General features: G+C 33.0%; 3 protein-coding genes and 1 non-coding gene across 4 annotated transcripts; 1 reads left to right on the top strand and 3 right to left on the bottom strand.

Moving 5' to 3' along the window:
- Nucleotides 1–7: 7 nt before the first annotated feature.
- LOC110725142 (O-acyltransferase WSD1-like) lies at nucleotides 8–6490 on the bottom strand. The gene is made up of 6 exons (XM_021904608.1): nucleotides 6074–6490; nucleotides 2047–2637; nucleotides 1890–1956; nucleotides 1480–1553; nucleotides 1024–1371; nucleotides 8–553 (listed from the first exon to the last, which is right to left on the bottom strand). The coding sequence occupies exons 1-6, from the start codon at nucleotides 6320–6322 to the stop codon at nucleotides 356–358; spliced, it is 1527 nt and encodes a 508-aa protein (XP_021760300.1). The 5' UTR covers nucleotides 6323–6490; the 3' UTR covers nucleotides 8–355.
- Nucleotides 6491–6657: 167 nt separating this feature from the next.
- Nucleotides 6658–6730, bottom strand: TRNAA-CGC. The gene has a single exon. It is a non-coding gene; the product is annotated as a tRNA-Ala (tRNA).
- Nucleotides 6731–9215: 2485 nt separating this feature from the next.
- Nucleotides 9216–16683, bottom strand: LOC110725141 (dynamin-related protein 5A). The gene is made up of 16 exons (XM_021904607.1): nucleotides 16381–16683; nucleotides 15160–15223; nucleotides 14950–15054; nucleotides 14738–14839; nucleotides 13610–13660; nucleotides 13446–13507; nucleotides 13199–13289; nucleotides 12743–12807; nucleotides 12371–12565; nucleotides 12165–12284; nucleotides 11433–11503; nucleotides 11072–11297; nucleotides 10551–10601; nucleotides 10079–10307; nucleotides 9731–9870; nucleotides 9216–9596 (listed from the first exon to the last, which is right to left on the bottom strand). The coding sequence occupies exons 1-16, from the start codon at nucleotides 16507–16509 to the stop codon at nucleotides 9468–9470; spliced, it is 1830 nt and encodes a 609-aa protein (XP_021760299.1). The 5' UTR covers nucleotides 16510–16683; the 3' UTR covers nucleotides 9216–9467.
- A 5585-nt stretch (nucleotides 16684–22268) lies between these two features.
- LOC110725140 lies at nucleotides 22269–25032 on the top strand. Its single transcript, XM_021904606.1, has 2 exons — nucleotides 22269–23274; nucleotides 24574–25032. The coding sequence occupies exons 1-2, from the start codon at nucleotides 22570–22572 to the stop codon at nucleotides 24733–24735; spliced, it is 867 nt and encodes a 288-aa protein (XP_021760298.1). The 5' UTR covers nucleotides 22269–22569; the 3' UTR covers nucleotides 24736–25032.
- Nucleotides 25033–25595: the final 563 nt, after the last annotated feature.

Genomic DNA, 25595 nt, shown 5'->3' with positions numbered 1-25595 from the left:
GGTGGAAAAATTTAAACCTCAATTTCATAAAAATATCACAACATGTTTACATAAAAATTGCAAATAATTTAATTGTAATGAAATGTCTACTTTTGCTACCTACATGCAGCAACGCATTTTATTTTCTGAAAATTAGAGTTTTATCTTAACAAACACAAGAAATTGACTATAACAAATTTCCATGACTTTATCTTTGAGGGAGGAAGTATTGGTCCCCAACTGATATATAGGATGATTGTGGTGGTACGTTGTACGCACGTATATGGTTGTGGAAGTACATATATAGGCTGATGGCACACAGCTGCCGGTATATGACTAAATACAGCATTTGGTGATGGCCGCGGTTGTATTAAGGTCATTGCTCTGTAGTTGCACAGCCATTTGGTAGTGCAGAGTTTTTGACTAGGCCTTTTGCTATAACAGCATCCTTCACTAATTTGAGGGAGTCAACAATATCATCACACAATTGATGAGGATCAGGTATAGCATCTTCATCAACAGCAAGAACTAATGTCATCTTGTTGATGTAACTTTGGAAGTTAATCATCAGTTCCTGTATGATATAAAAGTTACTGATGTTATAATGGGTCTAATTTACAAATAAGTACATGATCAACTTTATACAATTGTACTATATATTATATAAATTAGAGTTTATCATAACCAGCCTATCTTGACTTCTTAATACAGGTCGGGTCCAATCCAGTATGGACCAGATTTATTCGTCTAGTCCGGTTTTGGACCAGTGCACAACCGTCAGGTCATTCTTATAGCGCTAGGCTTGGCTAAAATAGTGCACTGTAGTTTTCAGCCTGCTACACCCTGGCCCAATAATTTTTATGACTTGGGCCAACATTAAGTTGTAACTTGGCTAGGCATGACCCATGATTAGCATTACTACAAAAATTAGAAAACATAGATAGAGTATCTTTACATATTTATTAGCATGCCAATTTGATTTAGTAATTTATTAACAAAGAGAATTTATAGGTTATACAAATTAAATTGAGGTGTGTAACTTACATGTGGTTGTCCATATGAAGATGGGGCAAGAAAAGCCAAAGGATGGCCATAAAAGCCAATTTCCTCCATAGGTCCAACTAAATTCGAGAAGGCGATTGTTGTATGAGAGTTGATTTTATCAGACACGGCGCTTGCAAGCTTTGCACCGAACAACTTCTTAAGTATTTCAGCAATGAAATATGTGTAGAAGACCTCTAATGAATTCTTCTTTCTGTCTACTGTCACCTTGGCTTCTCGAATGTAATCCAATGGATCATCGTGCAATCCAATGGTAAACGGAAGAAGCACATAGCCGAATGAATTACCCCATTTTGCTTCTGTATCTTTATCCATCATATCAGCTAATGCCTACAATGTTACATGACATATACAAAAATTGACTCATTTATGATATGTACGAAGTATTAGTTTTACACAACATATTAAAATTGTATAGTAATGTGAAGAATGCCTCACTTGTATTCCTCTACTTGGTCGAATGTTGATAAGAAGAACAGATCTAAGACGAATATGATCATCTCCATTTATTCCTGAACACAAAGCATGAACATTAAAACATTGACCAACAAGTAGATTTATGATTTATGCTCGCTAGTATTGTCTAAATCGTTTCAATCCGACCCCAAGCCAAATTTGTGTAGCCTATATATGCTTAAATTTTTGCCTGCTAGCTAGCCCGAATGCAATTTTGAGTCCATTTTGCCTATAGCCCGTTAAGTTTAATCCAACTTAGCTTGAGCCACACTTTTCAAGACATACACAGATACACTGGATATGTTACGCATTTTTGGGCATTATGCTGCTTTAGCTACAACTAACTTTCTATTAGATTTAAAAAATTATTGTAGAAAAAGCAAAACGCTTACCATATTTTTTGTTAAGATAGCGAGATAAACCAGCTTGTGCGATTCCAAGTGCAACATCATTGACAGTCTGTATATTTAATTCCAATGTAACATAATTAATAAATGTTCAAATTTGACAAAAACACTACTTATGAAAAATCAAAGTATATGAACTTACACCGCCAATTGCATTCTTCACGAATTTCATATCATCAAGGCTAAACGTCCTGTAAACAAAGCACCTAGAGGTATTTACATATCCTCTAGAACTACTCTTAAGAGGAGATTTGTCCTTCAAAAAAATCGACGTTGCTACAAACATCAACACATCAATCACGGTGTTCCAAGACAACACTAACATCCACCATAAGGCCAAAATCCATCTCCAAATGAACCACTTTGGATGTTTGTCATCATCAATGTACGTTTTTTGAACAGGAATTGTAGGCAAGGCCGTGGGATCAGAGGTCTTACGTGTTAAGGCTAACATCAAAGAGATGAGGGAAGTTCCATCGCCGAGTGAATGGTGGATACGGAATATACCAATGCCCTTGACATCTTCGGAGAGCTCAAGGTGAAGGATATGGATTTCCCAAAGTGGCCTAGACTTGTCTAAGGTTGTTTTGCTAAGGTTGTAAACGTAGTCTTCAAGATATTTTTCAGGTGATTCTATGTTTTCAAGCTCTATTTTTGGCACTATAAAGTGCATGTCTAAGTCCACTTCTGTTCTCACCCATTTCAACTCTTCTCCTTTACATAAATCTCCTACCTGTAGGAACCAAATATAAGATTGATTATCAATTAATATAAAATTATTAATATTTGTGCAAAAGGTTTATAATTATATATGTTTTTTTTTTTTTTTTTTGAGATTGATTATTATCAATTCAAAATAGAATTTATCAATAATAGTTGATTTGCTTTGTTTTACGTGATTCAATATTTTCTCATTTTATTAAGACAATAACCCATTTCATATTATATGTTGCTTGAATAATTAATTATTTGTTTTTGTATTATTTTTTTTTCTCGCAACAATTATTAATATCAATCACTCATCAATAACATAATATCAAAACAAACACCAGGAATGACACGTGTCACTTTCTGGTGTTGTATTTTCCCTCCAAAAATGTTTTCTCTTTTTTTTTAATACTTTTTATTGTAAATATACTTTATATATATTCATCAAATCATTTGATTGTGATTCACTTTCCTAATAAAAATATATATATTGTGATTCACATATTTTCTGTATCTTTTATTAAATATTTTTTTTTTATTATTATTATTATTATTATTATTATTATTATTATTATTCTATATCTATACTATTCAATCTATAACGTAATATTAAAATAGACACTATGAAGAAATCGACTCTAGAAATAACACGTGTCATAATTTGGTACCGTTTTTTCCTCTTAAGTTTTTTTCCACGGTGACATCAACTACTTATTGTAAAATATACTAAAAATATTCACCAAATCATTCACTTACTTAAACAAAATATATACTTGTGATTCACATATTTTCCATAAAATGCTATTCTAACGTCTACTTTGTATATATATGGAGTATATATTATTTCCTAATCTTTGTGCAGTATATTATTCCTTCAACTCTTAAATATATTATAAATGCAGTAATTTTGTAACAACAATAAAAAAAAATTATGTGTTTTAGAAATAATTGATTCATACTTGATTATTACTATTACTACTACTACTATTCCTTAAGCCTTCTTTTGTTATTCATATATTCTCTATTTAGAAATGTTAAAATGTTTTACTTTCCTACTAGGAAACGGCTTCCTAATAGCATAATTTTTTTTTTTTTTTATAATATCAATCTTATTTGATTTATTTTTAACTTTTAGTTATTTATGAATATCAACACGACAAATTAGATATGTTTTCCACTATCCTGGATTGTATCAAATACACTGTAGTAATAATTTATGTTACAATCCCATAGTGTTTAATATACAATTTTAAAATACTTAATTATTTAGTTAATAAAAAGAAAAACGATATCAATTTATCATTAAAGTTTTAAACTTATTTGTCTAATTACTCTGACGTCATTATATTTCATGTTTCATTTCATTATATACATAAAAAAAAATAAAAAAAAAAGTACTATGGTTATATATTTTGTCCACATGCATTATACAATATATTTTACTTTTGTTTTTAAAAAATTTTGTCTTGAATTATAAACAATAGTGAAATTAATTGCCGTGCATTTTTTTTAGTGAAACAATAGGACCTAATCTAATTACTCTGTTGTCGTTATATTTCACGTTTCATTTCATTATATACATATAAAAAAAATACTATGGTTATATATTTTGTCCACATGCATTATACAAAATATTTTATTTTTGTTTTTTAAAAATTTTGTGTTGAATTATAAATAATGGTGAAATTAATTACCGTGCTCTTTTTATAGTGAAACAATAGGACCTAATCTATTAAGTTATAATACTAAAACAGACACCAGGAATGACATGTGTCATTTCCTGGTGTTGTTTTTTCCCTCCAAAATCCCCTTCCCTGTTTTTCCTCCCTTTTTTTTTAGCCAATGACATTAATTACCTACTATAATTTATACACAAAATATTAACAAAATTAAATTAACTTAGATAAAAAAAATATATACATCTAAAAGTAATAATAATAATAATAATAATAATAATAATAATAATAATAATAATTAAAGATTTTTGTGAATACGACGGGTAAAACATGTATTTCGTAATAGATTGTAGCTACTGAAGCGGAGGGTATGACAAGAAAATTTTAGATTTTTTCTCCACATGAGATAGGAAATGAATGAGCCAACTTCTCTTACATAGTTATGTGGAGCAATATTCATTTATTTTTCAATTAATAAAATGAATTTATAAAAAAATACAAATAACTTAAAATACTATTCAAATTACGTTCCTTTATTTTTGTATCGACCATTAGGAAATGAGCCCTTTATTACTAATTGAATTATATTTGTTTTTTTCCTACGGGATTAGTAATTTAATTTATAAATCGTGCATCGCACGGGCATTATGCTAGTTTATGTAAATTTACTAGTCAAATGGATGACATATCCTTTCTCTTCTCTCTTTATCCTCATACATTTTTTGGGTCATTCTTAAACCACTAATCATCTAAAGTACTTAAAAAATTCTCTCGTAATTAAGTATTTAACAATTGATCAAATATATATATAGCATAATTAATCCTTTGGATATTGAGGTTTACAAATGACTAACATCATGTGATAAAATGAGGAAAAAGTAATACTTGAAAAATGAAAACTTGGTTTATCTATTTATTTGACATTGGCAAAGAAAAGTTATTCAAGTAAACAAAACATCAGAATTGAGCAACTATATACTACTTTAGTACTTTATCATTAAAGCCTACTTATTATGAGTCATTTTTTCTTGTGATAGCAGAACAAACTTATTCCTACTTCCAAATATTGGATTATTAAAGTGGGTTTTTTTTGGAGATAACAACTTTTTATTTGTTGTTTTTAGATAAAATAAAAAAAAATCTCCCCCACTAAATCTAGTATCTAAATGTAGAGAAAAATAATAATAATAATTAAAAAAAAAAAAAAAACCCTCTAAGTCGGTACAATTATATTGCTCACATTTATGTAACCTTATATGTCACTTTATGGTTGGGTTGCATACATACTTACTATCGGCTAAATGTCACTATTTGATTAATTTGCTCACATAAGCAACATTAATATCACACTTTAACCAATTTGTCATTATATGCATGCATGGTTATGGTTTTTTTTTACTAACGATACTTATTAACTAATAAAGCATGGTTATATATCATATATATGCATGCATGGTTATGTTTATATTATTGTTAATGCACATTAAACAGATTCACACATATATACTACCTCCGTTAATTTTTTGTTCCACTCACTTATTACTATACATGCTGTTATTCTAAAAAAAAAAAAAAAAGGTTGATTGTATATAGTTTGTTACTAATATGCATGCAGCAAAAAATATAGATTATGTGATTGAAGATATAATTGATCAAACATATTTGTTGGAGACGCACAAAATTCAAGTATTTACCACAAACAAAAAAAAAAAAAAAAGTACTAGTGCAAAAGGAATATATTAATAGAAAAAAGCATAATTAAAAGGGAAGAAGTAAAATAATTACCACAATGCTAGAGAAACGAGGATGCTTGAGAAGAGTAATGGGAACTTTGGACTTACAAAGCTCAACATCAATGGTAGTTTTGCAACCCATCATTGCTAAAATATGTATATTAAAGTTTGGTTTATGAAATTGGACCGATGATGGACTTAACGGCTCTTCTTTTTCATACTCTTCCAAATTTATTATTCCTTTATTAACCTTAATTGGTTTTATCACCCCTTTTTTTCTCCTCCCAATAGCACCCTCCATAATCTTCTATTTTTTTGGGTGCAAAAAAAGGATAAGAAAAGAAAAGTGTAGAAAGTAATGGTAAGGTGCAACAAAGATTATGGCTTATTTTTATAGACTACAAACAAGTTGTGTGTTTGTGTGTATCTTTTAACTTACTAAAGCATAAGTTGTCACATGTGTAATATTGTCAGCATTTAAAAAAGGGAGGTTGGGAAAGTTTATATTTAAAGCTTTGGTTTGATAGAAGTTGTATAATTGGAAAATGACACTAATTTATTTGTTATGGTGACAAGTGTTGAGGAATATAAATAATTAAATATTGATAAAAGCATAGAAAAACTAAATAAAATATTTGGAGGTGCGGGGAATCGAACCCCGTGCCTCTCGCATGCGAAGCGAGCGCTCTACCATATGAGCTACACCCCCTATCTTGTTTCAGATTGAAATTGTTTAAAGTATTATTAAAAATTTACTGTCATTTTCACTAATTAAATGTTGTGAGCTATTCTATAACTTTTCATTCGCTGTATGATGGTTCAGTAATCCACTAGAGAGCATTAAATCTTAATAATTTCGATTTCCCAAAAAAACAAAAAAAGTTTTATTAACACTTTTCCTCGAATCCTCAATACTCTAAGGGGTCGTTTTGCTAGCATGGGGTATATGGAATGAAATGAACAAAGGGAAAGAAAGAAAATGGAATGAAAATCCCTCAAATTTTCTATGTTATTTGTTTTAAAAAACAAAGGGAATCAAGCCACCAGTTGCACCACCATACCACCACAACACAATAACCTATCTCCTTCACTTCCTACCTTTTCCAACTACCATCTAGCCACCCCACCATTCGCTGTACCTCCCCCACTACTGCCGCGCTTTGCCGCCTCTCCGATCCCCAGGCCCTCATCGCCGCCCCTCCCCTCCTCCCGCAAAACTCTCCCCTTCCCTGAAAAACATCCCACAACCCCGTAAAACCCTAGATACCTCTCCCTATCCCCGTAAAACCGTCGTGCGCCCATCCCTCCACCCTCGAAACCCTAGCGGCTAGGGTTTCGAGGGTGGAAGGATGGGCGGACGGTGGTATTACAGGGATAGGGAGGGTTTTACGAGGATGTGGAATGTTTTTGCGGGAGAGGAGAGGGGCGGCGAGGGTCGGGGCAGAGGCAGCGAAGGCCAGGTAGTGCGGTGGTTGGGTTTTCCGGTGGTGTGGGTAGGTAGGAAGGTGGTGATCTGGTGGTGCTAGGGAATGGAAATACCTAAGGGAGGTGAGGAATCAACTTGGAAGGATTTGGGGGAATGGAGAGGGTAAAGGGAATGGGAAAAAACGGCTAACAAACTGCTACAAAGGGAATCAGGGTAATTGATTCCCTTTCCCTTTGATGAATACCCCTAACCAAACGGCCCCTAAATTAATAATCACATGGAGCTCTAACAAAGTTATTGTTTGTTGCAAACTTTTCCTAAGAGGTTTTTTTCAATGATTAGATCGTTTGAATATATTCGTTATTAAATTTGAATAACGATGGAAAATGATCGAAACAATTTTGAGTGGTCAGGGACATTATGATGTGATTGAGGTCTAATTCATTTTTTCGATTTTTTAAGAATTTCGATATAATACGTTTATAGTCGTTGTACATAAATTTAATTTAGATTTGGAATTTTGATAGAGAAATCCTCATAATCCAAACAATAGATTATAGGAAATCTTTAAAATTTGGAATTTTTAGATAGAGAATAGTTGTAGTACATAAATTTAATTTAGATTTGGAAATTTGAGAGAAATCCACGTAGTCCAAACAATAAATCATAGGAAATCTTTAGAAATTGGAATTTTTAGATAGAGAACTCCTCATAGCATAGACAATTCATATTAAATCTTTAGAAATTGTTAATTTGTAGATCAAGAAATCCTCATTAAACAAGGAATATGATTGGCTTGAAGACTGAATGAATCTGTCCATATTCTGAATTAAGAAAAAACTTGCGTGGATCTGAGGTTTATACACACGCAATTATTGTTATACTATACATAGTAATCCTAATTTTAACATAGTAATCTTTATTAAAATTTGTTTGACCTTTAATATCATTGTGAACCTAAAATACGACGTTATGTTGAACATAGTGACCTTTATCTTACCAAAAAAAAAAAAAAAAAAAAAAAAAAAACATAGTGACCTTTATAATTCATGTTGAATAGTAAATACAAAATTTCTTTTTAAAAAAAATTAATCTCTTATAGCGTTTATAATGCCACAATGACTTTTATTTCTACATAATAGCCTTTATTCTAAAATAGTGGCCTTTTTTTTCTTTATTAATAAAATAATCATAATTTCTCTAATATTAGTGTGAATCAATGTGTATCTGAATTAATCACATTTTCTTAAAGCAATTCTACTCTATTTTCATCTTAATCTACTCGTAACTTAGTAGTATAGAATTTTTTAAAACCATCTCAATATTTAGGTTTCCAAATATCAAATTTTTTATAAAGTCGGAATGGATTAGAAAAAACTGAGTATTTGTAATCAAGCGGAAAATTCGACTACCCAATAAAGTATTTACAGAACCGCAATATTTGGCAAATGTGGTAGTCAACCACGATAAATATAACAATAACTTGTACAGCAGATAGATTGAGACACTTGAATAGATTGTAATTATGCGACATCCCAACCTGTGTGATAAGTAGCAATTCATATCATTATCAATCGTCCTTTTCCTAACTTTTGTCCCAGCATTTTACACCTGTATATATTTATTTATAGATGGAATTTAAACTTTAAAAGCGACTTAATTTATAATAATGACACATTTAAATCAAATGGGGCACATTCACGTACTCACACAATGTCTCAAAAGAGAAGGGGGGCGGGGGAGGATGGGGGTTAGTTAAGCTTTGACGTCGACATAAAAGAGGCACCTCACTGCATAGAATTCTGTAGAAGTTCAAGCATCAAAGATGAATACATTACACCATCAGAGCATATACACATGCTAGTAGAAATATAATTGGGTGTGACTCGTCCCTACAATGGCCTCAATCATGGATGAGAAAACCATGCTGTATATTTCCATATGAATCAAAGAATCACATTTTTGCTACAACTAGCAATTCGGGATGCACAAAGAAAATGTTTCTGCTCAGATGTCTCCGTCACTTGGACCAGGCAATAGCATCAATCTCTGACTGCGCAGTCCTATACAACTCCAACCTCTTTCCTAAGTTGGTACGCCTCTGCATAATTGCTGGATCCTCATCCAACATCTTACCCAATGCTTTTGCCTGCAGAGAGAGCAACATGAGGATGATGAGATTGCCAAGAGAAAATGCGTTTCGAGGGTTTAATTTAGTGTGGAAGGGAGGGGAGGAAGGACAAGAAGATAGGAAAAGATATCAATTGGGGCTAGAACACCAACCTCTTTCCCACCCAACTCTGTAAAGAAAACATCAAGCAAGCTGCGCTTTGCATCACGAACTTGACAATAAACAATTGATTTAGGAATGGAATTTCTCAATGTAGCACAAACCAAGTTGACATATGACAAGACAGTTGATCCTGTAGGAAAAGCAGAAATGAAAGATCGGTATTGGCAGTATGTTAGGCAGCTACCAATGTAACATTGTAAAGAATCTAAATCTTAGCTAACTGAGACGAGTACCCTTGTTGCAAGACTCAGTAAAAAATAATGGCTTTCCACAAATCATCATCTTCACAGATGAATTGCATGCATAGTTAGGAACAAAGAAAGTGTAATGCTGCTTACCAATCCGACGGAGATATGAATCATTGTAACGGTCAAAAATTGAATGTGTTGGGTTGCCACCCTTCTCAACATCTTGAGGAAGCTTCCGGAAAAAATCAACGGTGAGGTAACCACACTCCATATCAACAAGCTGCAAGGTCGCTCTCTTGCTTTCATCTCGCATCCTCTCTAATGACTCGGATGCAGCATTTGCAACTTCTACTCGTAGGGTGGGATATTGTCTTAGTTCCTACAGGTCAGAAAGAGCGTTCATTATATATTGCCTTCAGTCACAGTCCTTTTTTCTATAATAAATAGAGAATAGGACTAATTCAGATAGATAACACACGTTTTTATTAAAAATTGAAAAATAAAATCGAGGACAGATGAGACCTTGAATACTCAGTACAGATAGAACATATTCTACATTATGTCATTCCCTTACAGAACTTCATAACCATATGTAATCAAAAATTTAACACCATGAGCTTACCGCAGTTTCACTGATAGCCTTGTGAACAAGCTCCTTCAATATTCCATGAACCTGGAGAGACAAAACGCATTCTGTCAACAATAAACATGGGAAGACAGAAAAGGATTACTTTAGTTTATACCCCCTCCCCTCTCCCCGAATGAGAGTAATTGTTAAGATTAACCAGAGTTTATTTCATTTGTGGTCACATATTGAAAACACTGAACACAACAATTTAAAAAAATGGCTTAAAGACTGTACCATAACAGAAAGTGAATAAAACTCCCTCCACTCAACTGTTATAGACTAAAATTGAGTTTCTTGCATCTCTGTTTGCTATTTCAATTATTACACCAAGAACAACAGATAAAATACATTACAAAAAAAAAAAAAAAAAAAAAACCCATACTCCTATACCTAAATTACATAGACGCACACTAACTCCTACAAAAAAAATCCAGCTGCATGAAAAACTAGTGTTTTCAAGAAAACCCCGGTCAACCCAGAAGTATTCTATTTATATAATAATATCAAGGACATACCGCATCAACTGCAGCCTCAGCAGGACCTCTAATTGAACCCAAACAAGATTCAATCAGTCGCCGATAACCTTGTTCGGGAGCAATAAGATGAGGTTGATACCCATCAGCTTCTGTGATTAATTTCCTCACATTCTCCATGGAAAGTTGCTTGTCAAATTGCAACCTTTTCAAAGCAGCAGGAAGCTGATTATCAAACACGCCATAGATTCTGTCACCACCTGGGCGTCTGAAAAACCACAGCAAATGCAGCTTAAAGACATTGGTGGAGAAAAGAAGGATAAAATGAATGACAAGCCAAACTGAAATCTATCTATCTAACGAGATACCAATCATTCAGTTGAACAAGTTAAATGTAACATACACCCCATCAAGATGTTCTTTAAATATCTGGTCAAATCCTCGACATATTTCCATGATCATGTATAACTTGCCCTGCAAGAAGCACAAGATAGTAGAAATAATCATCAATAAACAACTTTGACCCCTTATTTATTAGGTATGCCATCCAACAAACTCAAAACCCAGGTAAGAGCATCTCAGGATTAGAATAGAGTAACCTAGTCCTAGAAAGCCGGAAACAGACAGATTTGCACATACAGGTGCTCCATATCTATAAAAAAAAGTTTCTTTCCAGCATCAGGAAAGTCTATTGTCTAGATGGAGTCAACATGCTACACAAGTCCCCTTTGTCCTGAGAAAATTCCCAGTCATGAATGCACCAATAAATGTTAGGAGTATTCCTACTAGTAGTAGAGAAGGTAGTGCAGCAAGCAAAGAGAATCTAAAGACCCATTTTCCAGTCACACTCTACACTGACTTTTGGTGTGCATGTGTGCGTGTATGGGTGGGGGAGGGGTCAATATGATAACATTCATTTTATTGCATTAAGTTTGAACACTAAAGAAACATAATAAAATAAATAAGAATGCATTTATCTGTCTTATACATCAACTACTCACATTAGTATGATGTGTGCATGATATATCGACACTTTATTTATCCAAATCTTTGACAATATTGAACATAAATTTTCGTCACGTTGAATGGAGTACATGAAAGAAAGCCAAAGAATATGAGGCTTTAAAATACTTACTCCAGCATCAGTAGCAACAGGCTTCCCAAGACGGCTCAACTCTGATTCTAGTTCAACAATAGTTTTGTTGATAAGAGACTGAAGGCCAGGAATCCGGGATTTGATGACAGTTTCTAAATGCTGGAAGATTTGGAAATTTTCAGATTAGGTACAACAGTGGATAATAATGAAAATTAAAAGGTAACATCCATGAAATATCAACATACCTTGGACATCATCTTAGCTAAGAACTCTGAACCCATTCTATGAGCAAGATGCTTATACTCTGGGCTACTGGACCAGAATTCTCGCTCTTTACGTCGAGCAACAATCATATCAACATTTTTATTGATATCAGCCTGTGATCGATTTACAACACCCACCCATGGATACTGCAACTTGTATGATTTGCCTTCCAAAATCTAGAAAATCAAGGATATTGAGTAAGGAATAAGAATGCAGGCTTCAAGTCTCCAATTATTTGTCTTCCTTAAGGAAATATTATTAGTTTAGTGCCTTTATTAAACTCTATTCCAAAAAAAGAACCATTAAAAAAAACCTTAAGACTAAACTGTCAGCCTAACATAGAAAGTACTTACATCAACCGCATCAGTTCCTTTGTCCATAAGATCAACCTTCGTCAAAACTCCAAAAGTTCTCTCTCCTAACATATGAGAACACAGTATCAACAAGATAAAATGTTAATTAGTATACCATTTTTGTAGATAAAGATGTTCAGCTCCAAAAAATTACCAAAATGTCAACTGCTGCCCACACAACTTGTGAAACTTGCAGTTGCAGACTTCTAGTAACCACTACCACCAACCCTCAAGTAACAAAACAAAAAACTTTTACCCAAGGACCAATACTAAGAAATTAGTTCCTGGACAGGGCAACAATTGTTTCCTCCACTACCCAAAACTTCTCAACAAAATCCTTATATACTACATTGGCTTCAAAATCCGTATATAGAAATCAGGCAAGCAGAGCTAACAATATGCTTCACAATATATTCTGAAACCACATTAGATGGACAAAGAACAGAAATATCTTACCTTTGGGATCCACTTCACGAGAAATTTTAATTGCGTCAGAAGTAGCAAGATCTTGATTAGCGGGAGAAATTGCCAAAATGATACAATTGGGCTGCAACAAAGACAATGTATCAGATATTTTGATTAAACTCACAATAAATAGGGAATGAAGAAACACCCAGTGACTTTTTTTTTGGGAGGGGGGTTGAGGGAGAGGCAACTTATAAACACATTAATCAACAGATTGTGCAGCTTCTTTTTATATTACCTTCTCAATATAGGAGCGAACCATATTTTCAATATCTTGAACAATGCTTTCAGGTTGGCCATCTGCATCAATGAAACAACAAAAATATATACAAAGCTCATCATCATATAATTAGCAACAAGACGATCTAAATAAGGATAAGTGCTTCAATGAGGACAACTCACCAATAGCCACTTTGGTAAGTCCGGGAAGATCAATCAACGTAAGATTAACAACTGCATAAGCCAAATTGTAATTAGTACAAACTGCCTTCAACAGGAAGTTCAAATAGGTAACTATTAGAAATTATAACATAAATTAATCAACAATATCCAACAAGACGAGAAATGAAGCCCTCAGATATTATCAACGTCAGCACAATAATTATTTTAAAGCCAAAAACAAAAGAGAACAATAACACTAATTAAATTGGCAACTACTAAGGCAAAGATAGCATTTAGCAAAACTGGACCAAGACTAGCCTGTCTGTGAACCAGGACATCCAAATTTAAAACTAGTGACTAGTTCGGCCCAGTTGATTATCCTTATTCCTTATTTTCACAGTCAATTACATTGAACATGATTGCTCAGATCAGTCCAAAAAAGCCCAAAATCGAGGAGAACATGTAGGTTCATTAATATCCAAACCTTTTTAGAAAAAGGGTAAACAGAAAAATGGTGCTCTCAAGTTTCAACTTTCAAGGATTCAACCAAGCCACCTAAAAACATTTCGTCATAATGGTTGTGTTTACTGCATGAGCTTCTAAACTTATACGTACAACTAAGCAAAGTAGTAGACTAACAAATTTTTCCTACACTTACGTTATGAAATTGCTCCATGATTTAAAATGCATTCCTACTAGTGTTATTATTACCTTCATCTCAAAGAAATAAAAATAAGATAAGGTGCAATTCTATCTTCATATGCTTAATAAAACCTGCTTCCCAATTATCTCAAATTATTAGAGAATACCTTGCTTGTTATCACCGTTACTAATTTTGATTGTATAACCAATGTGGCTTCGTCACTAATTTTGATTGTTATCATCGTTTATGGAAATTTCTTTTGATAAACTAGCAGATTTATTAAAAGTCAACTTTTAATGGGCATACCATAAAGAGTATACATGCAAAATAAAATATTTAAACATAAAATAAGGTTATTCATGCAAACAAAAAATTGTCAGGCATTTAAAAAAATAAAAATAAATCTTCTTGCACACGATTAACCTTACACGTGTAATTACTCCTTTATGTGAAGGCAAAAGGACATTCAAGCCGCATAAAAAAAATCAAAAACATATATGTCTTACCATTGGGGGAGTATATACTTAGATGAATAGGAACACTAGAGATTGCTTTACTACGTCCAGTCTCTCTATCAGTCTCATCTGCTATCTCCTTCCGCACAGCAGCTGAAGAGGCAATATCCAAGGTTTACATTGAAACTTTAAATAGAAAAGATACCATGAACAAAAAAAAAATTAGAATCAGATTAGTGACAGTCTATGAAAAAATAACATACCAAAATCCGTGATTCGTTTCCTTGGAAGGTGCATAAATTCTGCCCATTCTCTATTTTCTTCAACCCTGTGTAACTGTAGAACAAGAGGACGCCTAGTAACAATACCTGCATAAAATATTAGCATTAATTACAGCCAAACAAATTAAAATATGGAATAGTTAAGGAATATTAATTACAAAAGAACCAAAGTATCCAGAAAAAAATCTTTACCAGATCCACGAGGCAAAAAGTCCTTGCCAACAATGCTTTCCAAAACTGACGACTTCCCCGAACTCTACAGATCATCAAAACATCCCAAGGGTAAGAACATACTGTACGATATGAAGAAGAGCAAGACAGTATGCTAAATTTCGACCTATGTGCATCACTCTCCGTCCATCACACTAATTCACCACCACTCTTAAAGCTACTTATTCTTGGAATCAACAATATAAACATACTTCCTCCGTTCTTTTTTACTTGACCTGCTTTGACTTTTACACTATTCACCACCCCTCTTTTGACCGTCTTTTGTAAATAATATGTATGGAAAAACATATTCATGTGAGATCTTTTTGAATTCGTCTCAACAAGTAATATCATAATATATAATTTTTACTTATGGAAAATTAAAGTTATTGATCGTTAAAGATTTCCATTGGCAAGCGTAATAAAAGAAATAGGTCAAGTAAAAAAGAACAGAGGAAGTACAATCTAAGCATACAATTCTCATACTATCCACATTTCTCTTCCATTAATTCCATAAAATCAAGCCCTATATCGAGCATCATCTCCAACCAGAGTGATATACACAAAGCACAGTCAAGAGAATCACTAAGTGATTATCAAGAAGTAAACAGCTCTTAAGATATAAACTTTACCAACAAGCTAAACTTTTGAAGCATCCAAAGTAGAATATTCCCAGTATTTTCGACCTTACATGATCACCATTCTCTTCATTTTGGTTTGTCAACAGTTTGATCACCCTAATCTATGTATTTAAATCGGAAAACGCAACGAACGGCTCTGCTGTAGTGAAAAACCACAATGATTCATAAAATACAAACTATTCTAATTGCATTTCTTTCAAAAAAAAACACTTCTTATACTTGGGGAATTTCATCCATAAAAGGTACACAGAGAAAATTTCTGTAAAAATGTTGAACCGCCAAGTGTCGGTGATGGATAAGAATCAATGCCATAGCTAAAACACTAAATCTATAAAAATAGCATCAAACCAAATCACAAATCAATCAAAAAGCCAACATCCTAGCATAATTCGAACACCGTGAGCTACTCCAAACTACAAATCGAACAAAATTCAAATAAAAAAAATAAAATAAAAAAAAAAAAATCGATCTCTAACAATCAAAGATTCAAAAAAAGATAACCCTAATTACCAAAAGCAAATCAAAAGTAGGATCTGAGAAGAATCGAAGATCTGAGAAATACCTGACCTCCGACGACAGCGATGGCGGGAAGAGAATCCCAAAGAGTAGGAAGAGCGCTTTCATCACCATGATCGCCGAGAGCAGTACAAGCTCTCTGAATCTTGTTAACGAGAGAAATCAAGTTCTCCATTACTGTAAATCAAAGCACCGATTAAGATCGATGTAAGATTGAATTTTAGGGTTAGGGTTTTTCGAAAATTGAGAGATCTGGGGATTTTTGAATTTGAATGGGAAAATGGGGAGAAAAGAAGAAATGAAGGAAGATGCGGAGAAAGATTAGAAGAGAAGAGAGTTAATAAAAATGAAAAAAAAAAAAAGAAATGCTAAACTAAAATAGAAAAAATAGAAGGTGTTGTAAAAAATGTTGAAGTAAGATTGCGTTGGTTTGGCTGTTATTTTTTATTTTTGGTTTGTTTTTACTTTTTTGTGTAAGAATGTTGGAACGGCTATATTTTGTGTGTTTAGGAACGTTTGTGAAAAGAATGTTTGGATCATGTGAATTGGTGTTCATGGGCCCATAAATTTGAATCTTGGCACAACCTTCATCTTTTTAGGGAAAGCTGTTCCTTTTTGTGATTCAAATTGGTTAGAATCTTTATTGGCCGAGTAATGACCCGATTTATTAAATCTAATCTACTACCTTCGTTTTTTTTATGTGCAACTTTTGTCATTTTAGTCAATTCACTATTATGTGCAACTTTCTAATTTCTTTCTATTTTTAGTAAACAAAAACCCTGAAAATTACAAATTTACCCTTACTTAAAAATTCAGATTTTCCTAATGTTACCCTTATCTTATTTTAATCACAATAACTTTTTTATCTAATCTAAAATCATTAACCTAAATTTACCCACCCATTTACTCATCTACCCACCACCCATTCACCCTCTTCATCTTCTTCTTTCTTCTTTCTCTCTCCTCCATCTTCTTCTTCTTCTTCTTCTTTCTCTCTCCTCCAAAAATGTCAGGATATACCCACCAATTCACTCCCAAACACCCCAATTTCTCACATTCACCCAATTCATCACAATTCAGCAACTAACACTACTTCCCATTATAAGCCACTTCTTCCACCACCCTCTCACCGGAAAAACAAACCCCACAAACTCCAGTTTCCAGAACATTCTTCCGCCATGGGAGGACCTTCAAGGTGTACAGCTTCAACGCTCGACAACGAAATTCGCTGCTGAAAAATGGGATCTACACTTCCGATTTGTTTTGTTTTTCGTTTTTGTTTCATGTTTTTATTGTTGATTATTGTAGATCTACAATTTTTATTGTTAATTTTCCGTTTTGTAAGCTTACTTTATTTTTTGTATTGTAAATTTTCCGTTTTATTGTTAATTTTTATTGTTGATTATTGTATTTCTATTTTTAATTTTCCGTTTTATTGTTAATTTTCTACGTAGATCTACAATTTTTTTACTTTCGAAATTTCTGGGTTTTTTTTGGGATTTTGTTCGATTTTTTTCGGTTAGGGTTAGTGTGGTGAGTTGGTTACGGTGGGGTGACTGTGTGGGTGGAGCTACCGGATTTTTGGGTGGTCTGGGGTGGTCTGGGAGTGGGTCTGGGTTGGAGGTGGTCGGGGCTGGTGGTGGAGGGGAATGTTAGATTTCTGGGTTTTTGGGTTAGGGAGGGGGCAGCCAGAAAAAGGAGGGAAATACGTGAGGATTTTGGTAGTTTCGTGGGGTTGGTTGTGGTGGTGGTTTCGTGGGGGTGGTAGTGGTGGTGAAGGCGGCGGCGGTGGTGGCTGGTTTTGGTGGTGGAAGTGGGTGGTTTGATTAATTATCCAAATATTCTCTCTCCACCTTAATTACATATTCCTATAATATATTAATCACCATTATACTTTCTTAAACTTTACCCTTCAATCTTTTGCTTCGTGAACCGCAATATGGCTCAAAGTTGCACATAAAAAAAACGGAGGTAGTAATTATTATTATTATATAAATAAAGTAGACATTTTTTAAGAGTATTTGGAGCGCGACTAATAAGAAGAAAGATTTGTATTTTATTTTTGAATTAAAAAATTATATCGCCACCTAGATAAAAGTAACGAATTAGATTTGATGTATCTAAAATTTTAATGCCACGTAGATTATAATCCATTGATTAAATTATTTTAATGAAAAAAAATAAAGTAAAAATATAGGAAAAGATAAATTTATTAATTCAATACTACGAGTATAAGAAATCCAAAAAAAATATACTAAAAATATTTAAATGATAAACGCTTATAATAAAGTTTGATACTTACCATTATAAGATAAATTTTGATAGTATTTATGATAAGAAATACAAATTGTTCGTTAATTATAATTAAATTAAAATCTGTGATACCTATCATTATAAATTGACACATCATACGACACAAACAAAATTTCGTATCAATAAAAAACCCCATCAAGCGAATTTTGTGTTAGTAATTTTGTGCTAATTTTGGTTATCAATGGCCGGGTAATTTTTAGCTTAATTTTTAAAATCTTATGTTTAAATTAGTATTTCTAATTATTACTTACATTGTATTAATTTGGAATACTCAACGATTATATGTTTATGTTTTATTTACTAAAGTTTTTTTACATGCAAATCTAATACATCATATGACACAAATAAAATTTCGTATCAATACAAAACTCCATCAAGCGAATTTTGTGTTAGTTTTAGGTCATCAATGTCCGGGTAATTTTTAAAATCTTATGTTTAAATTTATATTTGTAATTATTAGTTACACTGTATTTATTTAGGATACTTAACGATTATTTGTTGAATGTTTTCCCTAAATAATGTTGGGAAATTCTCTAATTCCCAAAATACATCCAATTTTTTTTTAATTCCCAATCTACCGTCCACATCACCGGTTCAGTGAAAATTATTTTTAAAACCGGTTTATTAGAAAACCGCTACTTGAAGTAGCGGTTTACTGATTAAAAACAGCAACTTCAAGTAGCGGTTTCCTTATTATATTTTTCTCTCTCCTCTTCCCTCTTCTCTATGAAAACCGTCTTCTTCTTTTCTCTCTCCTCTCCTCTCCTCTTTCCTCTTCTCTCTGAACTCCTATTCTCTCTAAACTCCTCTCCTCTTTCCTTCTCTCTCCTCCCTCTTTCTCTCTCCTCCGCCATTCTCATTCTTTCTATTCTCCTTCTCACTTCTCCTCTATTCTCCTTCTCACACTTACAACAAAACCCACGCCGCTGTGTAACCACCACTACACAACCTACGCTCCTTGGTTATTCAGGTCAAATTCGACCATGAAACCTCTAGATCTAGAGGTTTCATGATCGAATTTAGCCGTATTAAACCAAATTCGATGAGAAATTAACATCCAATTTCGGTGTTAAGGTATGTTTTCTTGATTTTCATTTTCTTTCTCTTTTTTTTGTTTTTTGTTTGTTAATTTTTGGGTTGTAAGGTTTTCGGCAGGTGGTGGTTTTGATTTTTTTTTGGTTAATTTTTGGGTGGTTATTTGGTTATGGTTGTAGATTTGGGTTTGGTTTGGGTGTGTTTGGGTGGTAGATGTGGATTTGGGTGGGTTAAGGTGGGTGTACTGGGTTCGGTTAGGGTGGGGGTACTGGGTTGTGGTGGTGGTGGTCAAGGTAGATGGTTTTCTGTTTTTTAGATTTTCTGTTTATTTTTTTTTTTAATTTTATATTGTGGGTGGTGGTCAAGGTAGACAGGGTGGGTGCGTACGGTGTTACGTGGGGTGATGGTGGGTGGAGCAGGGGTAAGTTGTGGCGGTCACTTTCCCCTTCTCCTTACTGATATTTTTTTTAAATTTTTTTTACAGCAAAACCGCTACTTGAAGTAGCGGTGTTCTTGTGTAAACCGCTACTTCAAGTAGCGGTGTATGAAATTGAAACCGCTACTTCAAGTAGCGATTTGTTGCTAGACCGATAAAAAAAATCCGGGTTTTTTCCCTAAGCTGACGTGAACGGTATAGTGGGAATTAAAAAAAGAGTGGCTGTATTTTGGGAATTAAAGAATTTTTCAACATTATTTAGCGAAAGCATCCTTATTTGTTTATGTAATGGCATACTAAATGGATGGCTTTGGTTATTATTGGAGATGATGAAAAAATTCCAATGCATAGATTTGATTTTATATCGCAACAATTTTTCATTTATTGGTAAATATATTGATTTATTTTATATAAATGTAAAGATTTAATTGATATTTTGGCTAACATTTTTATCCATTGATGTAGTAGGTTGGTTGTGGACGAAGTTGGTGTATCCATCGAAATAAAAGATATGGTAAAACAATGAATAATGATTTAGGATTTAAATTATTAAAATTTATCATTTCACATTAAAAATTTTATATAACGGAAAAATATATCATATTTACAATTTATTTATATTTAATAAATTCATTATAAATTATAGTAAAAAAAAATATTAAACTTTTGTAATTTTGTCTGAAATTATTAAATACAATAAATCAAATAATTAAAAATCTTAGATGAAAAAACCGTGCGATTGTCTTCCATCTAGTTGATGATATAATGGGAAAATTTTTGCTAGTGTGTACACGTGAATTTTGTTCTCTTTGAGATAAAATTGTATTATAGGTTAGTATGATAAATTAAACAATAAATACACGCTATCGTTGAGTTTTGTTTCCCTTGAGATAAAAGTGTATTATAGGATAGTATGATAAGTCCTTGTAAAAAAAAAAAAAAATTACAAAAATAAAAATTAAACAACAAATATGCTTTGTATGAGATTTTCTTTAATTTTCAAATAAAGGATTATAGGTTCAACTCTTTGTTTACACAATAGAGTCGAGTATGATTTTTATGTGATGGTTGGAAGAAAGTTTGGAAATGAGGAGATTTGTAAATGCAATTATGAAATGACTATTAGTTTACAACTGAATTCTCGTGGATTCTCATATATTCCTACAACATTATCCTAATATTCTCATTGCTTTTCTACACAACTCAACCACCTAAAATTTGCCAAAAACAAATGCAATTAGATTACACAATATGTTAGTCAAATAAGCTAATAGAAAAATCTATTTTGTAATAGGTAATTGCTTTTCAAATATGGCCAAAAACTAAAATAAGACTATTACACCTACAAATATCTTGATATGGTCGAGAGACTAATTATTAAGTGTACATTGAGTATTTTTTTTTTTTTTAAATATGTATACATAAAAATTGTGACAATGATATGCCACATTTAAGGCGATATATTCATTAAACCTATTTATGACAATTATATACGAAGTAAGTATCAAGATTCGAGTTTTTATTTAAAGCGTATTCTGAATTGATTTTTGACACAACTGATTCCATAGTCCTCATTTCATTATGTAACTTATACAAACTCCAAAGAGTCAATTCTATCATTGAGACCTTATTCCGTTCACTTGTGATGACACTTGATTGAATCGTGTTAAACTTATTATGGGGGCATGTTACTATTTTTGATAGCATTACGCCATTACCCACATGTTACCATATTTGATATCATCACCGACATGCTATTATATTGAATTACCAATCAAACTGAAAGTAAGCTACTTGAGATAAACAAATTTTAAACTACACTCGTACTCTAATCAAAGTACACTTGGTCACCAATAATGTTAATTTGGAGTTCATTTATACAGTCAGATTTAATTCGACTGAATACCTACAACGTATATTATAAATTGAAAAATATGCTTATTTAAAACTCGTGAGTTGGATAAGTGAAGCCCACCATTCGCTTTGGGCCTGTACCAGCAAGGCAACAATTTTGCCAACTTACTTGCAACTATTACAAGGCCTTCTCTTCCAAAAATGTATTGAAAAATTGGCCTTTCCACATGTTTCCAAAAGACTCCAATTCAATCTCAATCTAAGATTTGAGAAACGTGAAAAGTTTTTGGTGTAATCTAGCATATTCCTATAATTTTTTTGGTGCAAAAAATGATCCCATGTTACACAAAACATACAAAAGTCTTAATAATTGCCCCTTTTATGGCTCAAGTTTCTCAAATCCTAAGCTTTTACAAACAAACAAATACCTTTAATTTCAGCTACCAATTAGCTCAATTCTTCTCCTCACACTTGTTCTGTTTTTTTCCTCCCTCTCAATACCTCTCGTTTTCAGTTCTTTCTCGATGAACTCTGAAACTAAGTGAAACCCAGAAAATAAGATAAAAGATTGAAGCTTTTTTTTGCAGTTTTTTTCTCATGAAATCTACTGCAATTAAACCCTCTTTACCCTCATCTTTTAATCAAAAGCTTTTTAATCCCAAAAACAACCCATATCAAAGAGCAATATCACTGTTTTCTTCATCAATTTTCAGGGCAAAACCCCAAAAAAGAGCAATTTGTATTTCATGTAAACTTCCAATTAATGACCCTCCTCATAATAGCTTCAATCATTCAACACCCTTAAACCCCTTTTCATTATTAGTTCCAATTTTACAAAGTATAAAGAATTTCACAGCAAAAATTAACTGGGTTTCATACTTAAAAGATCCAGCAATTGATGAAATTAATAAATTTAACAACAAAAAGACACAATTTTTGCACAATGGAGGAGTTGGGATGGCTCTATTAACCGTGCAATCGACGGCTAGGGACAGATTCAGCCCATTTGTCGCGACACTAGCCGCGAATCCAACGTTTGTTAGTGGATTATTGGCATGGTTTTTGGCACAATCTACAAAGGTATTGCTGAATTTTTATGTGGAAAGAAGATGGAATATGAGGATGTTTTGTGCTTCAGGTGGAATGCCGTCTTCTCACTCTGCTTTGTGTACTGCTATGACTACTTCTGTTGCGCTTTGTCATGGTGTTGCTGATGCTTTATTTCCAGTTTGTTTGGGGTTTAGTCTTATTGTTATGTATGATGCTACTGGAGTTAGGAGACATGCTGGTATGCAAGCTCAGGTAATATGTCAAAACTAAAACATTATCCATTTGGTTTATTGTAGACTTGTAGTACTAGTGGTAGACTCGTAGTTAATATGTTCCGGGGCTATTAATTTATCATACACGTGACTGTACCTGGAAATAAATAGGTGCGTTTACAACGAAAGGTATAAATCATCGTTGTAGTAGTATGTCATCAAATCTACATCCTATGACATAAATCTTGGTTTGCTATATAGTATTAGTCATGGACTCGTAGTTAATAACCTTTGAGATAAATTGATCATACACACGTGTGTACCTAGAAATAAATAGGTGCGTTCGCAACCAAATGTACATCAACACTGTAGAGCACTAGAGCTATGTCGTTAATTCCTGTTTGTCCTGTCTCCTGTGTAGGACTGTTAAAGTTTTAAGCTGTTATACCTCGTTCTTGAATTAGTTGTCAAATTGCTCTAATCTCCCAAGGGCATGATCATTAGATTCAACTTTTTCCCATTTCATGATAGGAATATGACAGTACATATCTTGAGTATCATTGAATTTTCATAATGAAGGAATATGATATCCTATACCAAACTTGCATTTATATATTTTCTTTCTCATCGTACTCGTATTGTTATTGAATGTACTAGTAATGAGTACAAAGTATTTCTAAACAGTGTAATGGACCACTGGTGTGCATAAATTGTACTCTCACTTATTTTTCTTAGCTCTTTGCTTTAAACTGTTTTCGTCATCCCCTACTTCAGTTTATTAGAGGCTTCATATTATATTCATGGCTCTTCAATGACATACACCAATTCCTTTATACAAAAAATGATCACATTATTAACATCATACTGGTAATGGGATGACATATACCAATTCCTTTAGTAATGGAGCGCATATGTTTCTCTGCACTTCTATGCTCATGTGAGGCTAACTCTCAAGTTAAGAAAAATTCAGTTGCCTTAGAACTTTAGAAGCCTTAACGGGGATTTGAGGCCAAATGCTTTGATTTAAACTGATGGATTGGTTGTTTATGATGCATCTAGTTAACCTTTTATGGTGTGTATGGCAAACCCAACTGAAAGTGATAGATTAACTGAAAGGTGGTTATAAGCTGAAAATGATGTACTCGTATTTAATATGCATGTGATTTGCTCTTTCTCAAGTCTTCAAATTCGAATTGCAGTTTAAGTTTCTAATGATACATTTCCTCTGTCAAAATTCTTGACCTATTTTGATACTGCGTAGTTTTATATTGTTTGGCACCTCAGTTAACCTATGCCAAATTACTTATATATTGGTTCTCTATGGGATTCGTTCAACTAGGTTCTGAACAAGATCATTGAGGATTTATTCCAAGGGCATCCCATCAGCGAAAGGAAGCTCAAAGAACTTCTTGGCCATACTCCATCCCAGGTCTTTGCTGGAGCTCTTCTAGGAATTGCAGTGGCTTGTTTTTGTTGCCAGGGTTATTTGGTTCCGATATGATTTACTTAAGTTGCTTCTGAATGAAATCTTCTTTGGTATAAATGTCCGGTTGCTAATGTTAAACGAGTCTTGGGATACAACTAATCACTTCACAGTGATAAAATAATAAGTACTGAAGGAGGTCTGAAGATGCTATGGATTCATTAGAACATTTGTATTAGTATACATTTTTTTTAAAAGTAGATCATCTCAATATAATTGTTGAGATGATGCTGCTGGTGTAATTTGATTGGTATTGTAATTTGAAAAATAATGATCAAATGAATGAGCTGCAACGTTTGTTGCTTGTTTTTCACACCAGACTTTTACCCAAATCCATTAATTTTCTGGCCAAACAGCTTTGTTAGTTTGTTACCATATGAGGCCATTACGTTGTTGCTTGGTTTAAAGTATTTTTATTTTTATTTCCTATTTAGAGTCGTAGGTAAGCTTGTTTTCTTTGATATGTTTGAGTTTCAATAAAGCTACGCGTTTTAGGTATATTTTGGGTTTATTATTGTTTTTAAGTCTCACACATGAGATTAATATTCTCATTACAGTTTGGGTCTCCTCCAATTCATAGTTTGATTGAAGTGATTTTTCTCACTAATCTTACATAAATTGATTCTCTAATGAGGGGATTCATGCCACTACATATATTATAAAAGAAAATGTATAATTTGATACAATCGAAAAAGTACCTCACACATTAATTTTAAGTTTAAGGTAGATAAGATAAAATGTCTTATCGGATCGATACCTCACAGTTCAACTCAATCGAGTTTATGAGCTAGACATTTTAAGAATAGGACTATAAGACTCCATACTCCGTATTGGTTACCTAAGCTGTGTATGTGTATGTGTATAAGCGGGTGGGCGTG

Source organism: Chenopodium quinoa, unplaced genomic scaffold, assembly GCF_001683475.1.
Source record: "Chenopodium quinoa cultivar QQ74 unplaced genomic scaffold, ASM168347v1, whole genome shotgun sequence".
In the NCBI taxonomy this organism is placed as follows: domain Eukaryota; kingdom Viridiplantae; phylum Streptophyta; class Magnoliopsida; order Caryophyllales; family Amaranthaceae; genus Chenopodium; species Chenopodium quinoa.
This window is presented reverse-complemented; position numbering and strand designations above follow the sequence as displayed.